This window comes from Cnephaeus nilssonii, assembly GCF_951640355.1.
Source record: "Cnephaeus nilssonii genome assembly, chromosome: 2".
NCBI lineage: Eukaryota > Metazoa > Chordata > Mammalia > Chiroptera > Vespertilionidae > Cnephaeus > Cnephaeus nilssonii.
The window spans coordinates 86,525,761-86,545,562 of record NC_137073.1 but is presented as its reverse complement, the minus strand read 5'-3'; the positions used below and the strand labels follow the sequence as shown (position 1 = coordinate 86,545,562).

The 19,802-nt window shown below is 58.6% G+C and overlaps 1 protein-coding gene across 1 annotated transcript; it reads left to right on the top strand.

Moving 5' to 3' along the window:
* Window positions 1–335: 335 nt before the first annotated feature.
* Window positions 336–19,579, top strand: TERT (telomerase reverse transcriptase; the record flags this gene model as incomplete). The annotated part of the gene is made up of 16 exons (XM_079800647.1): window positions 336–554; window positions 670–1,981; window positions 5,473–5,668; window positions 6,889–7,069; window positions 7,895–8,074; window positions 8,848–9,006; window positions 11,920–12,015; window positions 12,574–12,659; window positions 12,878–12,991; window positions 13,303–13,374; window positions 14,017–14,205; window positions 14,553–14,679; window positions 15,299–15,360; window positions 17,348–17,472; window positions 18,214–18,351; window positions 18,825–19,579. The coding sequence occupies 16 exons, from the start codon at window positions 336–338 to the stop codon at window positions 18,926–18,928; spliced, it is 3,360 nt and encodes a 1,119-aa protein (XP_079656773.1). The 3' UTR covers window positions 18,929–19,579.
* Window positions 19,580–19,802: the final 223 nt, after the last annotated feature.

Here is a 19,802-nt window from a genome sequence, read left to right as displayed (position 1 = left end):
CTGGGCGCGGGTGGGGAGGCTGACCAGTGCAGCGGCGCAGAGGGGGCACACCAGGCTTCATGGACGCCAGAGGCCAACATCAGGCACCGAACACCGGAGCGGGAGGTAAAGTAAAGGGGCCGAGCACCATCTGTGACCCGCCCCTTCGGCCTGACCAGGCTCCGCCCCTTCCTCCCCCAGCCTCGCCTCCTCTGCGCAGACCCCGCCTCCCCTGCGCAGACCCCGCCGGCTCCGCCCCTTTCCCTGGGCAGCCCGCCCTCCCCCGGGATCCCTTCTGGCAGCGCCGCGCGCGCGCCCCGGTTTACTACACGTGGGAGCCCAGCACGCCTCCTGCAATGCCGCGCGCGCCCCGGTGCCGCGCCGTACGCGCCTTGCTGCGGGGCCGCTACCGGGAGGTGCTACCGCTGGACACCTTCGTGCGGCGCCTGGGTCCCCAGGGCCGGTGCCTCGTGCAGCCGGGGGACCCGATGGCCTTTCGCGCCCTGGTGGCCCAGTGCCTGGTGTGTGTGCCCTGGGACGCGCAGCCACCCCCCGTCGCCCCGGACTTCCGTCAGGTGGGCTTCCCGGGGACTCTGGTCGGGCCTGCGGGGTGGGGTGAGGGCCGGACGCCGTCGCCCTAACGCTCCCGGGCACCTCCGTGCCCTGCGACTGGAGACCCCTCTCCCGCAGGTGTCCTGCCTGAAGGAGCTGGTGGCCAGGGTCGTGCAGCGGCTCTGCGAGCGCGGCGCGAGGAACGTGCTGGCCTTCGGCTTCGCGCTGCTGGACGGGGCCCGCGGCGGCCCGCCCATGGCCTTCACGACCAACGTGCGCAGCTACCTGCCCAACACTGTGACCGAGACTCTGCGCGGCAGCGGTGCCTGGGGACTGCTGCTGCGCCGCGTGGGTGACGACGTGCTCACACACCTGCTGGCACGCTGCGCGCTTTACCTGCTAGTGCCTCCCAACTGTGCCTACCAGGTGTGCGGGCCACCCCTCTACGACCTCTGCACCACAAGACACGCGGGCGGGAGCCTGACGGGCCTCGGACCCACGCGCCAGGCCTGGAATGGCGGAGGTGGCGGGGAGGCCGGGGTACCCCCCGGCTGCCGAACGAGGCGACGGCGGAGCAGCGCAGGGGGAAGTCCGCCTCAGGCCAAGAGGCCCAGGCATGGCCCGATCCCAGAGCCATGCCGGGCCCCAGGTGCCAGCGACCCCCGCGTGGTGACACCTACCAGAGCCGCCACGGAAGCCTCGCCTGGGGAGGGCGAGCCGCGCAGGCCCCGGCACCCCTTACCGCTGCTGGGCCGCCAGCGGGAGGCCGGCTGCCCTTTCTCTCGGCCCTCACGTCCCCAGGCCGCTCCTGGTCCCCGAGTGGTCGCCGAGACCAAGCAGTTTCTCTACTGCTCGGGTGGCAAGGAACGGCTGCGCTCCTCCTTCCTGCTCAACTCTCTGCAGCCTAGCCTGACGGGGGCCCGGAGACTAGTGGAAACCATCTTTCTGGACTGGAAGCCCCTGCAGCGGGGGGCTCCCCGCAGGACGCGCCGCCTTCCCACGCGTTACTGGCGGATGAGGCCCTTGTTCCAGGAGCTGCTCGGGAACCATGCGCGGTGCCCCTACGGCGCGCTGCTCAGGGAGCACTGCCCGCTGCGGGACTCAGCCACTCCGGCCACCCCAGCAGCGGTGGAGGAGGCGGCGGCAGTGGGGTCCAGCAACCAGCGGTGCAGTGGAGTGGGCATCAGCGCCCCGGAGGAGGACACTGGCCCGCCGCGCTTGGTCCAGCTGCTCCGCCAGCACAGCAGTCCTAAGCACGTGTACGGGCTGCTGCGGGCCTGTCTTCGCAGGCTGGTGCCCGCACGCCTCTGGGGCTCCAGGCACAACGAGCGCCGATTCTTGAAGAACGTGAAGAAATTCATCTCTCTGGGGAAGTTCGCCAAGCTCTTGAGTCAGGAGCTGACCTGGAAAATGAAAGTGCAGGACTGCGCCTGGCTGTGCCAAAGCCCAGGTGAGGAGGTGGGTGCCAGGGCCCTGCAAGCCCAGGCCCCACAACCAGCAATACAGTAAGCTCCCGCCTCCCCTTATCTTCCCCCCGCCCCCCCCCCCCCCCCCTTCTTGCTGCTGCAGAATGGCTCTGTCTGGTTTCTCTGCCTCTGATCCGCTCTCCCACCCAGTTTGCATCAACCTACAAGACTTTTCACAGACTCTGGAAGGTTCTGGGTGCTGGGAATGGGCAGTAAGCACCTGGAGCATGGCTATGGCAACAGGATGGAAGCATCCAGAAGCTCTCCTGAGTGTCCCAAACATTAATTCATAATCCCCTTTTTGACATTCATGTTTTATCACCATGAAATAGTGCCCCGCTGAAACAGAGGCTGGGAATAGAATCTACTTTTGCTGGGGGATGGGAGATAAAGCTCTGGCTTCCCAGATGCAGCTGGTCAGCCAATACACAGATCCCAATTTAAGTTACAATTGTGCAGCTGCTATGCCAGGGCAGGGCAGCTGGATGAGTGGAAAGACTGTCCTGCACAAGGACCCTCCCCATCTTTAGGAAGGAAAGGGTCCCCAGGGAACAGCAGGACGCTCCATCTATGCCAGGGAAGTGGATGGTTGCAATGGGCGCTTCAGGAAGTTTTCTGCCAACCTGGCCTGGCCCTCCCCCCAGCCCTTTGGTTTTCTGGGCTTGATGATGAGGTCCCTCTGGTCCAGCCACCACTCGGCCCCCTCTTGGCCAGTGTCCTCTTCGTCTGCGCACCAGTGCCAGGTGGTGGGACCAGCCCCCCCTCCCTGCCCCCCCCCCCAACAGAGTAGAAGCAGTGAGAACAGACCCAAGTTTTGCTATACTTGATCTCCCCCAACTCCCAAGACATTTAGGACTTTAGAAGAAAGATGGTTCAGAGCCCTCTGTTACAGCCAGGCTAGCCCACCCAGATGCATGTTACAGCTTTCTGGAGGGGGGGGGGGGCTTAAAAATGCCCATCTCCATCCCCAAAGATCCCAATTGCAGTGGTGTCCTACAGGGAGGCAGAGGGGTACACCTTCTCAGACTCCAAGAGACCCCAGGGCCAGGTGATTCAGACAGCAAGGTGACCTTCCAGCAACTTGTTTTGTTTTTATTTTAATTGTGGAAAACACCACATAACATGCGATCTACCTCTTTTAACCACTGTTTGCATGTACAGGACAACAGTGCTGAGTGTAAGCAGGGCTGCACAGCAGATCTCTAGAACTTGTTCATACTGCGTGACTCGTACACCCACAGACCACCTGGAGCAGTGTGGGTGACCCTCAGGTGCGTCAGACTCAGCTGAGTTAGCTGTCACACGCTCACTGTTCTTGGGGCTTCATCTTGCCTTGTGAAAGGAGAGTTTGACCTCTATGACTCTGTTCCCCAACTTCCGATGAGGCCTTGCCCCACCATGGCGTTTTCCCAGGCAGCTGGGACCTCTGCGGCATCCTTGCTCACTCAGGCTGTACCCTAGGCATTTGTTTCTTTCTGTGGCTGGGCCATGCCAGCTGCCCACTGGCTGAATAAATGATGCACGGGCAGCCTTGGCCTCTGAGCCACCTCTCCAGTCACGGCTGTCCATCGTCACCTCTTCCACCCTCTCCTGCTGGGACACCCCTTCCTCTGTGCTGGCCTTCTGCCCTGCCAGGCGCTCTGTTCACAGCATCCAGCTCCTTTGCTTCTGTCTAGCCAACCTTGACCATTGTCCCACCTGCCTGGTCCCCAGCCTTGGAGGCCAGACTGCCAGCTGACCGCCTCTGCTGCGTTGTTTAGAGACATCGCAAGACAGGTTCCTGATGGAAACTCAGGAGCTGCCGTGGCTCCTTGCTTACTCACTGTCCCTGGGCTGTCTTATCCTTGGGCTGGTGGCAACCCCTGCCCCTAACCTGGGCATACACTGCTGCTGCCTTAGGTTGTGCTCTGCCTCCAACTCACATCCGACCACACCATCACTTTTCCTGAACTACCATCCAAGTAGGTCCCTCCTGTAGAGGCCACCTTTACCTTCAGGGCAGAGTCTGGGTGGGGCCTTTACCGGACCTTTGTTTTGAATTCTGTTAGTTTTCCCGATGGTTGTATCCTTCCTCTGCTCTCGTCCTCTGACCTCTCTGGTGGAGGTCTGGCGGTGCCTTTCCTTTGGTCCTGCTCGGCTGCCCCTGTGTTCTGATGTGTTGCTCACACTTTTATATCAACTGCATTTAAGTATTTTGTCGTTTTTGTCATTTCTTCTTTGATCAGTGAGTTCTTTGGACATATATTTTGGATTTTTCAAATGAGTGGATATGTTATCTTTTTTGTTACTGATTTCTGATTCAGGTGTGTCGTGGTCTGAGTGACCTGAGCTATTTGAAACTTGCTTTGTCATCTCATGGACAGTCTTCACCGGTGTTCCTTGTGTCCTGGAGGCCCGCTTGGTGGCTGTGTTCACTGTGTCGGCTTGTTATGTGCTGTGGGAAACTGTGTGTCCTTCCCGGGGCCCAGTGCTGAGCGGTGCTTGTTTCATTGGGCGGTTTGTCCCGCTCCTCGTGTTCTGACAGTGTTTGCGTGGTTTTATTAGGCACAGCACGTTTGAGAAGTTTTATCTTCCTGATGTACGTCTACTAATTCTTTTTACCGTAAAGTCACAGCTTAGAGAACATCTGCACTGGCTTCTTTTTGGTTAGTGTTTACCTCATACCATTTGTCATTCTTTGATTTTTATTTTCAACCTTTTTATATGTCCATAATTTAGATGTGTCTTCTTAATAGCCTGTGACTGACATTTTAAGTTTATTTTGATTCAGTGTGATTCTTTGCCACATTCCTATAAAATCTGATTTGTTTTCATTTCTCTATAATTATAGTTGTGCATGTTTTTCTTTGTCATTTGCCTGCCTTTCCCATGCCCTTACTCCTCATTCTGGTTTTGCCTCCCAGTAGCTAGGAATTATATGCTCCATTCTCTTTCCTCAGTGGTTTCCCTTCTCCTGAGCAACATAAGGGCCTTACCATATTTTAATCTGGTCCCACCCCTACCTGTGTGCTGTTTCCCCACTGGCCTGGTTATGTCCCAGATTAGACACTGTTGCTGTTTCCCACGGTTATTGTGCATTCAGCTTTGTCCCCCCCCTGTTGTTCCCCATCCTATCTCCTGTCCCACACCTGCCTCTGGGTCCCTGTTCTTCTCCTTTACATGTTCCCCTATGTGCCGTGGCCCTTGTGGCAGCCGGGTGACACCGTGGACCTCTTCCCACGATGTTTCACAGAATAAAATGCAGAGGACCACAGAGGAGGACAGCAGCCCTGGTGCGTGTTTGGAGTCCCACAGCACGTGGCATCCCTTAGCTGGGTGTGACTACCACCACTCACCTGGTGTCCAGCCTGGAGAACCCCAGGCATTTCTGGATCTTGCTGCTCAGTGAGGATCCCTCAAGTCATACACACCAACACGTGACTGTGCATCCATGATGGGCCATGCACGTGGGGTGAGCATGTGCCTCTCGTTCCAGGGGGTCGCTATGTCCCAGCCACGGAACACCGTCTGAGAGAAGCGGTCCTGGCCAAGTTCCTGTGCTGGTTGATGGGCACGTACGTGGTTGAGCTGCTAAAGTCGTTCTTTTATGTCACGGAGACCACGTTTCAGAAGAACCAGCTCTTCTTTTTCCGGAAGAGCGTCTGGAGCCAATTGCAAAGCATTGGGATCAGGTATCACAGTCAGAGCATCGCGTGACCGTTTCTTCCCATCTGCAGACACAGCCCTGGCTCCTGCTCCGGGTTCCCTGTGCCCCCACCTCGGGGCCCCCACTCAGCTACTCCAGGGGCCGTCCTGGCCCACAGGGGTCTTTGCTGGCATGGACTCCTGGAGCGCCTCTTTCCTTGCCTGTAGCTAGATAATCTGTAGGGTCTCGAAAGCGGGAACAATGGTGCCAGCAAACCACTTATCCCTGGCGTGTGGTCAGAATCTATTTTAATTTGCACAGAATAAGTGGGACTTGTGTCACAAGATAAACCTGCCTGCTTGACAACTCACTGTGGGAAGTGTCTGGAGTCAGAGGTGTCTGCTGTCAGGCAGGACCCTGAGATGGAAACTTCCAGAAGGTGGACTCACCTCTGAGTGGATTTGTCTTAGTTGCTCAGTGGCTGTTTCGGGTACATTGTACAGATGTGGGCTGGGTTGGAATCCATCAGGGTTAGGGGTGTGACGGCCCGACACACAAGCTTTCCTCCTCTCTGTGACCAGCCTGGCCGAGGGCTTGGCGAGGACCAGATCAGGGTTCCCGGGCTCCATGCACATTTAGGTCAAACCCAAGCCTGAACCTCTGAAGGGAGGCAGCAACTCCTGAACCAGGGCCCAGTCCCAGTCCTCCTGCACCTGGGAGAGGGTCTGGAAGCCCTTACCATGGGTCTGAGGAGGTGCACAGTGCATCCTGTTGAATAATTTAAAAGTTCACGACATAGGATCCCAAGTGGTCTCTTTTACCCTCACTGTGGGGACCATCAACTTGCCTGTTGGGCATTCAGGTGCCTCCAACCTCCCTTCACTACCAGGGCCACAGCTCAGGGAGCATTCTTAACCTCTGCCTCTCCCTGGAGGAGGTTTCAAGGGAAAGGCCAGCAGGGAGCTGTGGGGGTCCCTGGAGAGTCATTTCTGACCCTTGTGAGGTTGTACCAAGTAGCCCCCCCCCCCCCCCGCCACATTCCTTGTGGCAAAACATGGGGCCTTTTTCCCAGGGGTCCCGTCCCATCGCACTAGCCAGGGCTCTGGAGCAGCGGGAACGGGCGTCCTGGGGCCCCCGACACAGAGGGCGCTCCAGCAGCGTCTGGTCATGGTGTCAGTGCAGCCTCCTGGACACGGCACCTCCGCAGGTCGACCGCCTGGGTTCTTGTGTGGCTGCCGAGCCACATGTCATGAGGTTCTGTTTCAGACAACACTTCGATAGGGTGCAGCTTCGAGAGCTGTCGGCAGCCGAGGTCAAGCGACACCGGGAAGCCAGGCCTGCTCTACTGGTGTCCAGACTCCGCTTCCTCCCCAAGCCCCGCGGGCTGCGGCCGATCGTGAACATGGACTACGTCGTGGGAGCCAGAAAGTTCCATGGGGACAAGAAGGTCACCACCTTTGTTTCATTTTTTAAGCAAACAGCATTGAGCCCCAGGCCTGGTGTCCAGGTAGACAGGCCGGAGGGCCCCGGGGTGCCATGGGTGGGCCGTGCTCTTGGGTCCGAGGAGGAGCTCGCAGGCAGGCCAGTCCTAGAAGCTGCTGCACAGGCTCCGAGACCCCAAAGGTTCTCATGACGTGGACCCGTGACACGTGGGACTGACCCAGTGCCCGTGGTCCTGCCGTGGCACTGGGGATGCGCGCTCTCAGAGATGTAGGGACGAAAGGAACGGGGCCATTTAGCCTTCGGGTTCCTGGACCCTGTAGGCCCCCACCCTGTGGTTAGCATCCCCTTCCACCTGTGGCATCTCTGTCACCAGCAGTTCTGACCCCTTCCAAGTGCCTTCCTATAGCATTTGGGGCTGATTTTGTTGTTATTGGTGACCCCCCTCCCCCAAAGGAAGTGAAGCTGTTGATGTGGATTAGGAACCTGGTTTGGTCTGTGAGTGCAGATGATGAACTCCTCGTCTGGGGTGGGGGAGGGGGCCAGGTGGGAGAGATGGTGCTGTGTGTCGCTACTTGTTTTTTTTATACCATGTTTCTGGGAATTCCAGGGTGGGTCCCCGGGGATGCCCTGGAGTCTGGAGTGGGCATGGGTGGGTTGTCTATCTGGCCCTTCCACCTGAGGGAAGCTGGGTGGGCAGGGGGATGCAGAAGCAGAGCTGCCCCTCATCACTGGGCCCGGAGGTGGGATGGGGCCATCGGGCCCCCCCCCCCCCATCCCCTTGGCTGGGGGCCTCCTGTGACCGTGCCGCCATCCTGGACTGGCCCTGCAGGTGCAGCACCTCACCTCCAGAGTCAAGACGCTGTTCAGCGTGCTGAACTATGAGCGAGAGCAGCGCCCTGGCCTCCTGGGCGCCTCTGTGCTGGGCATGGACGACATCTATAGGGCCTGGCGTGCCTTCGTGCTGCGCATGCGGGCCCAGGACCCAGGGCCTCAGCTGTACTTCGTCAAGGTGGGTGTCCCTTCCCCCCATGAGCCCACTCAGCACCCTCAGGCTCGCCCACTGGGTGACTCCGCATCATGGGCCCTGCAGTGTGGCTGGCTTTTTCAGGGCCTGTGTCTGCCAGGGTGAGGTCCCTGTGGTGGAGCTGCAGCCTTGGGAGAGGGAGGGCAGGGGACCCAGGAGGGAAGATGCTCCGTTTGGGAGCATCTGACTCCTGGGGGCAGAAGCTTTGAGCCTTCCTTGCTGGCATGGACTCTGCAGTTCCGCACCCCAACTCCACAGTGGCCCCTGCTCTTGGGGAGAATATGACACTGCACCTGCTGAAGGTGTTGGGGGTTCCCCTTCTGAGAAGGCAATGCACCTGGCTCAGCTCACAAAGCTGGGGTGCCCTAGCACCCAGATCATCTGCCAGGGACCTGCTGCTCATCAGCCTGCACTCAAAGGGACACAGGCCCACCCTGGGTGTCACAGTCTGGGGTGTAGAGGGAGGGACTCAGAGCCACCCTGGGGTGCACAATCTGGGGTGTGGAGAGAGGGACTCAGAGTCACCCTGGGTGCTCAGTCTGGTGGATGTGGGGATGTCTCAGCAAGAGCTCCACAGTGGGGTGGGTATGTGTGGCTGGGATGGGGCTCTGGGAAGGGTGTTCAGGGGCTCCCTATCACCCCAGGGTTTTCTAAGTATAGGCTGGGGCCCCAGCTTGGCAGAGCAGAACGGGTGGGACCCAGGACACGGGGGCCAAGGTGAGTGTGAGCAGCCTATAAACGCACCTCTATCCGTGCAGGTGGACGTGATGGGTGCGTACGACGCCCTCCCTCAGGACAGGCTGGTGGAGGTGATCGCCAATGTGATCAAGCCCCAAGAGCACACATACTGCCTGCGCCAGTACGCCATGGTCCAGAGAACTGCCCACGGACGCGTCCGGAAGTCCTTCAAAAGACACGTAAGACCTGTGGGAGTGTGCCATGAGGAGGTGTGTCCATGAGATGGATATCTGCCCCTGCGGTCCATCCCTCCCCCATGGGCCCTGCGCCCCAATCCTGAGCTCCCGTGCTGGGAGACGCCTCCGTCCTTGTCATCCTTATGCTCTGTTCATGTCACAGTCAGTCCTCTCTTCAAGGCACCCCTGCCTGCTGTGCCTTCACAGGGCCGCAGGTTTGTGGGAGGAGGTGGCAGCACAGCCATGCGTGTGCTTCTTGGTGTCCCCGTGGCTGCCCCCCGGGAGCGCAGGCCTGGCCTGTGGCTACTCAGTGGGGCCAGGTGCTTCATGGCTGGCGCTGTGCTGGCTCTGTGAGGAGAGGACCAGAGGGTACCTCACCCAGGACACCTGGGCCTCGCTCACCGTTCTGCCTTCCAGGTGGGGCCGAGGGTGCCCCTCCCTGCAGCGGCCAGCGGCCTGAGGCCTCAGTGGTGCAGGGAAAGGACAACTGGAGTTCAGGTTGCACTTGAGGCCCAGTCGGCATATGGGAATTTCCGAGCAATTGTCATGAGCATGTTGGAGTGTGAGGGCACCCACCCTCCTGAACCTGTGCCGTGGGGAAGGCAGGAGCGTGCAGAAAGAGTTCCCCCAGAAATTCTTGGGAAAAGCACACCTGAAAACCCCTGGGCAAGTCAGGTGAGGGTGGGTTGCAGATCCAGAGTGGACAACACAGTGAGATTGTACATTTGTGGACAGATGGCGCCACCACCTGCATCAAAGGATAGAAAGTCACCAGCGGCCATGAGGCTCCCCCTTTCTCTCCAGGTGCCTGCCGCTCTGACCTCCCTCTTGCAGACTCTCTTACCGGTCTCAAATTCCGTGAATGTGCATCAGACGGATCGCCCTTCCTGTCTGGTTCCCATTGCTCCCCAGTGAGTCTGAGAAGCAGCTGGGGCCCTGGGAGCAGCTGCCATTCACCTCGCCCGGGGCGTGTTCCTGTGCCCACACTGCTCTCCGCTGCTGGTGGGCCTTTGCTAGTTCCGGGTTGGGAGGTTTGAACGCTGCTGGGAGCATTACTGCGATGTGTCATTTGGTGGATTCGGCTGGAGATGCCAGGCCACAGGCGTGCTTTGTTTAGTCTTAGACGTCACCAAAGAGTGTTCCTGAGTGGCCTGTGCCAGAGTGGCCACGGGCCAGGCCTGGGCTCGGGGGTGGGGGCAGCCACGGGGACACCAAAGTACGGGAGGGCCAGGCATGCTCATGCTCACACACTTGCAAGTGTCAGCACTTGCGGGGCGGGGGAGGGGGGGGGATAGCCCGGATTCCCTGAGGGCGGCGGGCACAGCATCTTGTGGGGTCTTGACTTGCATTCCATTGACCTTTCTATCCACCCTTCACGTGGACATTTCTTGTGTGAATGCCTGTTCAAGTCCTCTCCTCACTCTCTGACGGGCTGTCTATCTTTGTTGTTGACTTATAGGTGAAATTTGTATGTTCTGAGTACGAGTCCTCTGTCAGGTGTCTGCCTTGGTTTGTCTCGCCTTTTTAGTTGCAAGGGGAATTTTGATGACGAGAAATTTTTAATTTTAAAGAAGTCTTTATCCATTGTTTATGACTGAAACTGTGTTCTGTTTTAGAAACCTGACCCTTCTTATACATGTGTTTTCCTTCAAGATGTTTATTGTTTCCCCTTTCTCATTCAGGTGTTGGGTCCATTTTGAATTAATTTTTGCATATGGTATTTTTAAACTGCTCTGTTTCTGCCTGAATCCAAATTTCTCATGAACCTGCTTCCAGTTCACTCATCTTTTTCTGTCTCTAATCTTTGGTTAAACCCACTCACTGAATTCTTAAGTCCAGCGATCCTATTTTTCAGTTTTAGAAATCCCATGTGAGTTTTCTCATACATTCCAAGTCTCTGGTAAAATTCCCCGTCTTCTCCCCTATTTTATTGACTCTGTCATCTTTACTGATTTTTAAATTCCATAACTCAGTAGCCACCCTGCCCATAATGGGCTCTGAAGGATCGTGCCTGTTTCTGCTGTTTCACTTGTGGTTTGGTCACACAGGCCTGTTCTTCGGCACGCCTCACTATTTTTTTCATGAGATACCAGACGTTTCAGTTAAAAAATGTAAAACATGGGTTTTTGCATAATGTTTTTTTATTGGGGAGGATAATATTTTCCTGAAAGTTGGAGTAGTGAATGACCTTAATCCTGCAAGGGTCGTCTTTACACTGTGGGCTGGTCTCCTTCATTTTCTCCTTCCCTGGCTGTGGCCCTCTGCCGTCTCACCTGAGAGCAGGTGTGCAGGCCTTGGTGGGCCCGGGCTCCTCTCAGCCCCCTCCGCCCCAGGTGGCTGCTAGGACCACACTCAGCTCCGGCTTCTGTCAGGTTCCCTGCAGTCTCCCCAGAGTGCCTGACGCTGGGGGTTGGTGAGGATTGGAGAAGAAATCACTCACAGTTTTGACTCCTTTGTCTGCAGCCCCCTCCCCCCAGCACCTGACCCTCAATCCCAGTTGCTTTGATGGCCCTGAACCCTAAGTGTCTTCAGTCATAGCCCCCCACTTTTTGCTTAAGCTCCACCTCCTTGGATTAGACAGGCCTCAGAGAGATTGTGGGATGCACCCAGGACTGGGACTCTTAAGTCCACCTGCTTCCTGTCTCTCCAGCACCCGCAAGAAACTTCCTTCTGCATTCTGCCGGCACAGTAGTCATGGGGGAGGTGACTGGATGACGTCCTGTGATTTTGTAGCGCTCTCCTCTCCCCGCATCTCCGTCCTCCTTTTCCTAAACACAGGCTGCACGGCGGGGCCTCCCTGGGTTGCTCCCAATCCCGACTTAGTCTTCCTTGATGTGACTTCTGCTTGTCGATGTCGAGGCCAGGGCCTGGGAGGGAGGCGCCCACCTGCCTCACACCTGTCCTCTTCGCCGGCAGGTGTCCACCTTCACGGACCTCCAGCCTTACATGAAACAGTTTGTGCAGCAGCTGCAGAAGACAAGCTCGCTGAAGGACGCCGTGGTCATCGAGCAGGTAGGTGTGGGCAGACGGCAAGGCCACCCTCAGCCAGCAGACACTTGCTGTGCCTTCAGCCGCGTTTCTCCTTTTGCACCTCACTGCATTCTGTGTTACTGTCCAACTGCTTTAAGATTTGCTAGAGACGTCTTCTCCCTCAGTTTTGTTCTTGAGGCCAGAAGAAAACGCGCCCCTGTGCTATGGGAAAGACACATTAGATTTGACCCCTCAGGTGGGAAACCCAGGTTTCCTTTGCCTGCACAGGGACTGCTCCTGAGTTTGTGGCTTTCTGCAGAACCGCTTTCGGTTGAGTCGGTCCTCCAAGTATGGCTCTGAGCCCTCTGGATGGATGCCTTTCCTGGGGCCCCACCACGTGCCACAGGACCCCACCACGTGCCACAGAGTCAGTGTGTGGCACAAGTCGTCTGGGCCAGTGGCCCTCGGTCTGAGCCCAGCCAGAGCCACGATGACCCATGCTGTTCCTGCTTGTCCGCTACCGCCCACCCCTTCTCCCCCCTGCGTGTCTCTGGCTAGCGTGTCCTGCTCACCCACGTGTACCTCCACTTGCTTTTCCAGAGCTGCTCCCTGAACGAGGCCAGCAGCGGCCTGTTTGATGTCTTCCTGCGCCTGGTGTACAACCACATCATAAGGATCGGGGGCAAGTGAGTCAGGGCTACCTGCTGCACGTTGGTAGAGAGTCGTGCCCCATGTGGACGGTCCATGGCAGGGCTTTGCGGGCGGGTGTGTGATCTGTGTTCTCTGTGTGTGTGGTGTATGCATGTTTATGTGCTCTGAGGATCGTGTCTGCACATGTATGTGGTCTGCACGCATGTCTGTGATATGAACATGTGCTCCACCTTTTGCCCACGTCTCCCCCCAGGTTTTACATCCAGTGTCAGGGGATCCCCCAGGGCTCCATCCTGTCCACCCTGCTGTGCAGCTTGTGCTACGGAGACATGGAGAGCAGGGTGTTCCCTGGACTTCAGCAGGACGGGTAACAGGTTCCTTGTCATTGGTGCCCTGGATTGCTTTCGCCCCCTCCCATGCTCTGTGCCGACAGGGCTGCCCTTTCTTCACGGGAGGCTTCACAGGAGGTAGTGAGCAGGCCTCAGACGTAGGCTGTGCGTGGCTCCCAGTGCACCGGGGAACGAGACGTTTCCAGAGGACCCGGCTGGTGGCTGTGCTGGTGTGATCACCGGGCCCCTGCCCCTGTCCCCAGCCAGTACCGAGTCGCACGGATTACTTTGTTCTCGTGCATGTGAACTCGTATTTAACGGCCCTTTCTCGGGCCTCTTTTCCTACCAGGGTGCTCCTGCGTTTAGTGGACGACTTCTTGCTGGTCACCCCTCACCTGACGCAAGCGAAGGCCTTTCTCAGGTAAGGGTCTGCACACACGTGTGTCTCGGCAGGTGCTTCTGTGGCCTCATGCTGCTGACCTTGCTCGTATCAAAAATAGTTCTCACCTTGTGCTCAAGCTTCCCACGGCGTCCCAGCCTCCCTGCTGAGGGCATGTGGCACAGTTGTGCTGTTCTGAGACCCCAGACATACAGCATAGAAGCCTGGAGCTGAAAGCGTGGCACCAGGACACATGTATCCCCAGAGTGGACACAACTGGCCATTGCAGAGAGGACCTATGTCCTCCATGGGCCCTGCCTGCCATCCCATCTGGCCGGTCTCAGTTCTCAGCCTGGAGCCTGAGCTCTTTGCTCACCTGTCTTACCTGTGAGCAGGGTCATGTGGCATCTACTTGGCCTTCAGGACTCAGCCTTGTGTTTCCCTCCCCTGCTGCCGGCCTCTGCCCTCCTGGCAGCCACCCTGTTCTTTGATCATTGGCACTGGTCATCCAGAGCCTTTGGAAACCAGCACCTGGAGGCCCACAGGGTCGGTGTGGCCTCCCTTCAGTGCCAGCCCTTGCCCCCCGCTGCCTCGTGGGGTTTTACGTAGCATCGAGCGAGTGCTTCCGAGACCCTGGGTGGCGTCCCTCTCCTTCCGGTGGCTGAAGTGGCCTGTCTGCTTCAGGACCCTGTCCAGGGGAGTGCCCGAGTACGGCTGCAAGGCGAACTTGCGGAAGACAGTAGTGAACTTCCCCCTGGAAGACGATGCCCTGGGCAGCACGGCCCCCCTGCAGCTGCCGGCCCACTGCCTGTTCCCCTGGTGTGGCTTGCTGCTGGACACGCGGACCCTGGAGGTGTTCTGTGACTACTCCAGGTAAGTGCGCGTAGCCAAGTGTACGTGGGCCAGGCTAGCCCCGTTCCTCCTCTGTGTGCAACACGTGGCTACGGTCCCGAAAGGTCAGAGGCCTAGGTGCTAGCTCCCCCTCCAGAGCAGGGGCACGACATTCTTGTGCGGGTGAGGGGACCGGCCAGGTGAGCAGTTTTCTGGAGTATTTTTGGTAAAAGGAAATTGTATGGCAGACTTGGGGACCCCCAGCATGTAGGGAAGCAGTATAGATCTGAACCCAGAGATTTCAGGTCCTGCGGGACACCAGGCTCTTTGCAGAGAGGGCACGCACTTTAATGCCCATCCACAGCCTCGCTGGATGTCATGTGTTGCAGTTATGCCCAGACCTCAATCAGAGCAAGTCTCGCCTTCAGCCAGGGCTTCAAGCCCGGGAGGAGCATGCGTCGAAAGCTCTTTGCGGTGTTAAGGCTGAAATGTCACAGTCTGCTTCTGGATCTGCAGGTGAGCATGCCGCCAGCAGGTGAGCCACGCAGCCAGCTGGCTTCAGAGCGCAGAAGACCTGCTGCTCGGTCTACCTGTGGGAGCTGTTTTATAGGTTCTATTGTGTATTGTGTGTGTATAAGTGTGTGGATGTGCATGCATGTGTGTGAGTGAACGCATGGGTGTGTGTGCATATGAGTATATGTTTATATGTGTGCGTGCATGGATGTGCATGTGTGAGTATACATCTGGGTGTATATGCATGCGTGTTAATGTGCATATATGCCCCTGTGTGTATTGAGGGTCCTTTTCCTTATTCCCCCTCCGGCTCCCATCTTCCTCAGCCCTGGAGCTCCTCCTTGCAGGGTATGGGACTCAGGCCTCAGTGGGCTCAGGCTTTGGAGCCTCAGGGCCCAGGACGTCATCCCAGCAGGTCTGGGTGCTCATCTCCTTGTCCCTTTCTGCCTGGTTCCCTTAGGCAGCTCCGGCAGAGTCCTGACTCCACCCCAGGCGGTGAGGGGCCACCAGTGAGGACACAGTGGTCCTTTTTTTAAAACTCCATTTGAGCCGGTGATAAAGCAAAAGATAAAAATTTAAACTTCAGATGCATTTCCAACATTTCCTTTCCTTGTGGCTCCAGGTGAATGGCCTTCAGACGGTTTGCACAAACGTTTACAAGATATTCCTGCTGCAGGCCTACAGGTGGGCTCACTGGCTGCGCCACCACGGGGACGGGGACGGGTGCATGGCCACGCGCTGCCTGGGTCCCGCTTTCCCGAGCCTGGGTGCAGCACCCACTCCCCGGCTCCCAGGCCTTCATGCTGAAGCCTTCCGTTTCTGAGAGCATTTTCAACGGCAGAGGCTGCCTCTTTGTGTGGTTCATAGAGGCTCTGCTTTGTTGGAGGGCCTGTTCCCTTCACCAGGTGGTGATGGGGCTGCATGGCCCTGTGGATGTCCCTGTCTCCCGGTGGGTGGAGGGGAGGTCAGAGGAGGAGAGCTGCAGGTGTGAGGAAGGCAGCCATGCATGGTTGTGGGAGGCAGATGCCCTACTGGGAGGATCCCAGAGAGCAGAGGGTCCAGGCGGTGCAGTGACCATCTGTGGCCACAAACACTCCAGTGCCCCCCAGAGGAGCCATTCACTGGTTGTTCTGAGTCTTTGCTGGGAAACCAGTTCCACTGTCAAGTTGTGCTGGTCCCTCCGGAAGATGGACATTAGCCTGGCTACCTGCCCGTCTGGCCTCAGGACGCTGGTGTTGGCTCAGTGGTTTCCAGGGGAGACCTGCCACCAGGCAGCTCACGGGGAAAGCACTCTGCCCGAAGTCAGGGCCAGTGGCTGTAAGCCGTGGGGTGGATGAGGGGTCCTCATGTCTCCCGAGTGATGGGAAGCCAGGCATCTATGTTTTGAGCCCCTGAGTTCATGTTAGCCAAGGCTGTGCCCATGTGAGACAAGGTCATCTCGTAGGAAATGGATGGGGCTCTAGGAGGAAATGCCTGTTAAATGTCACCAGCCCCAGGGGCCCGTGCCCTGGGCTTTGGCCAGGAGGGCCATGTGTGCGCTTCCGTTGTTCCCTTCGTGTCTGGGAGGCGTGGAGCCTGCAGGCTCAGTCCAGGGACCCCAGCGCTCAGGCCGTGGCCTCCTGCTTTTCATGTGTTTCCTCCTTCACCTGCATCTTCTCCCGTGCACTCCTGCTCCGGGTGCAAGCTGCCGTGACTCTGCAGATGTGCTCAGTATAAACAGGAACGTGCCCTCAGGCCATTCACAGCCAACAACAAGGTGGCTGTACACCCTCTCACTTCTCGGGGGCCCGCAGGGTGAGGAGCAGTCAGGTGATGCTTCCAAGTCAGCGGGAGGCCAGCCCCTGACCAACCCCAGGTCCTTGGTGTTCAGCTGAAGGTCTTGCTCTGGTGTTCAGCCCGGCCTCACCCTTGTGTCCCCGGTGGTGGACCCCCTTGCTCTGTGGGGCCGTGGCCTCAGACACCTGCCTGCCGGGGCATGTTGTAGTGACCTGGGTACAGAGCGAGCACCTGGGGCCGCTCCATGCTCCTCATTCAGGGAGGGGCAGTCCCAAAGCAACAGTGGGTGCTGAGCTGCCTTCTCCTCCACCGCTGAGAGTTAGCTGCTTCCCAATGTGGAAGGTTAGGCGTGCGGGCCTGCCCATGCCCTCCCCGGCAGGAGGGGGTACGTAAAGCTGGACCGTGATGGCCACAGCAGCCAGGGCTGTGGCATTGGGCCCAGGGAACGTCCCTGGCACGCAGAGCAGGACACTCACCGGGCACTGTCTGAGGACCTGCCGGCCTCAGCCTTTTCGGACAAGCGTGGGCTTCAGGTTGGAGGCTTTGGCGGATGTGATATCCACTGGTGGAGGCCTCTCCCCACCCAGCATTGAGCACCACCCCTCTTTGGGGAGAGGGTCCTCCAACTGCAGAATAGGGTCCCCTTCCAGGCCAGGGGCGCGGCCCCACCCAGTTTCCAGGCCTGGCTCCCCTCCCCCAGGAGTGGGGAAGCCTCCACCGCAGCAGGGTGAGCGTGAGGGAGGGGTCACATTGCTGGCTGATGGACACATGCACGTTGTTTGGAAGGGGCCCAGGGAATGGGCCATGTGCACACCGGCCCCTGTAGACACACACACCTGCTCACGCACACGTCGCAGCCACGGGACTTTCCTCTGAGAAACCTGACCTTCCTCAGGTTCCACGCCTGTGTGCTCCAGCTCCCGTTTAACCAGCACGTTCGGAAGAACCCCTCGTTTTTCCTCCGCGTCATCTCTGACACCGCGTCACGCTGCCACACCCTTCTGAAAGCCAAGAATCCAGGTAGGTGTGCAAGCGACCCAGGGCTGGGGTGGCCTGTGGTGCTGGCAAATGCCAGGTGCTCACCGCACGATGCAGCACGGAGCTGCCTGTGCCCCATGGGCGCCTGTGGCTGGCACAGCTCCGGCCTGGTGTAGCGGAGGCAGGATTCGGGGAATTGGGCTCTCGACACTTCCCGGCACGGTTTAACTTGCTAAGCACTAGCTGACCTCTCGCCCACCCTCTGCTGTGTGGGCAGACATCTGTCCCGATTGGAACGCAAGGGGACATTTGGGAGCTGCCTTCTCCCGGGCAGGGCCTCCTCTCTGGTGCTCAGGGGGTGCTTGCACAAATCCAGGCAGTAGTCAGGAGGAGGCTGGGCCCCAAGTCCCCTGCCTGTCTTGGGGGGGGGGGGGCGGTGAGGGACACCCACACCATCCACTTCGCCCTCGTCATGCACAGTCATAATCAGCCTCAGGTCAGGTTGTGCTGTGTCTTTGTGGTCCTGAGGTTGACCGACTCGACTTTCTGTTTATTTCTGTTTAGAGGAAGTTTCTCTGAAGAAATTTAAAACATTTCAGTTGTCAGAATTCTGTGTACCCTGTTGTTGGGTGGCCCCTGAAACAAAGTCTCCTGTTTGGCCCCTGCTCCTGCACTCAGCCCGGCAGGGACCCCTGGCGTCCACGGGAGCACACGGCCTCTCCTGGGAGGAGCGCTGGGACACCCGCCAGTGGGAGTGTCAGCCTCTGCTTGTGTTGTTTCCAGGGGTGCGTCTGGGGACCAAGGGCGCTGCAGGCCCATTTCCTTCTGAAGCCGCAAGGTGGCTGTGCTTTCACGCCTTCCTGCTGAAGCTGTCTCGCCACAGCGCCACCTACAGGTGTCTCCTGGGAGCGCTCCAGACTGGTAAGCTTAAGGCACCCCTTGTCTGCCCCTCTGTCTGCCCCTCTGTGTCTGAGTAACAGGGGTGGTGGGAACAGGAGCCCCCAGGTGATAGGGTACAGGTGGCTCGAGGGTCCTGGTGCCCTCACCTGGCGGGCCTGGCATGCCCAATCAGTCGCTCCACCTCCAACCCTTCCCTCCAAGGCCAACATTTCCCGCGGGAACTGCGTCTTTCTCCCTCTCTCCTCCAGCCCCGCTGGTCTGAGTGCCCTTCCTCCCACCCCTGGCCTGTGTCCTGGCTGCAGCCCCCCTCTTCCATGCTCTGACATCCTTACTGGTCCCTGTCTGTTCCTCGGCCATGCACCTGGAGCCTGACCTGCACACAGTAGGCGCTCAGGACTCAGCCATCTCTTCCTGCCCCTCAGTGGGTCCAGGAGGCTGAGGTGAACGTTCTCTGGTTCCCTCTGGGAAGAGGTCTGATCTCAATCATCTTGCAGCCCAAGCGCAGCTGTGCCGGCAGCTCCCGAGGGCAACGCTTGCCACCCTGGAGGCTGCAGCCGACCCAGCCCTGACCACAGACTTCAGGACCATCTTGGACTGATGTCCAGTCAGCTTCTCACAGGCCCTCGAGCTCATTCCCAGCTGGGTCCACCCAGAGGGTCTGGCCCCTGTGCCCCCGAGATCCCAAGACCTGTGCTGCTGGCTGGGCTGCTCCCCGGAGGGGGTCAGCCCCCAAGTCATCGAGGAAGCAGAGCCCACCCAGCCCCCAACCACACCCCACCCCCACCGCCACTTTCCAGTGACAGGTTTGTCCTTCAGCTGCCCGCTGCCAGGAGGAGGCAGGTACGAGAGCCTGGTTGGGGTGTTGGCATCTGGCAGGGAAGCATCAGGGACCTTTGTCACCCTCCTTGTTGGGGGGTCACCCTGGTCTGCAGTGATGGCCCACGTGTGGTGGGTGTGTGTGACCTCCTTCCTGCTGATGGGCTGTGACTCAAGCCGTCCACACCCGCTGGAGCAGCATTCACCCAGCTGACCCCCCAGCTGCATCCAAAGTCCATGTCTCGATGAACTTGCCCAGAAGCAAAGGGCCCAGTCAGCTGTTTGAGCCCATTCCCCACCGTCCACACCCACGCTTCTGACCTGCGTGTCCCCATGCCCTGCCCAGGCCTCCTGGAGCCAAGCATACGGCACCCCCGACCCGCTTGCCACTTCCACTTCCGGAGTCTTCTGCTGGCCCCACTCAGCACACAGCCCCGTGGCGCCTCCTGCACTACCTCCTGCCTCCACCCCAGGGATGGGGTGAGAGCTGTGAGAGAAGAGCCTTTGTATATTTTCTGAGTTTTTCAATATTTCTCTTACATTTGTATTAAAATATGCACCACATAAGTACGGTTATCTATATAAACACGAGTATTGAGTTGATGTGCATGGGCCCGTGGTTTGGTGGGGCCCGGAGGGTCCTGGGGTGGAGATGT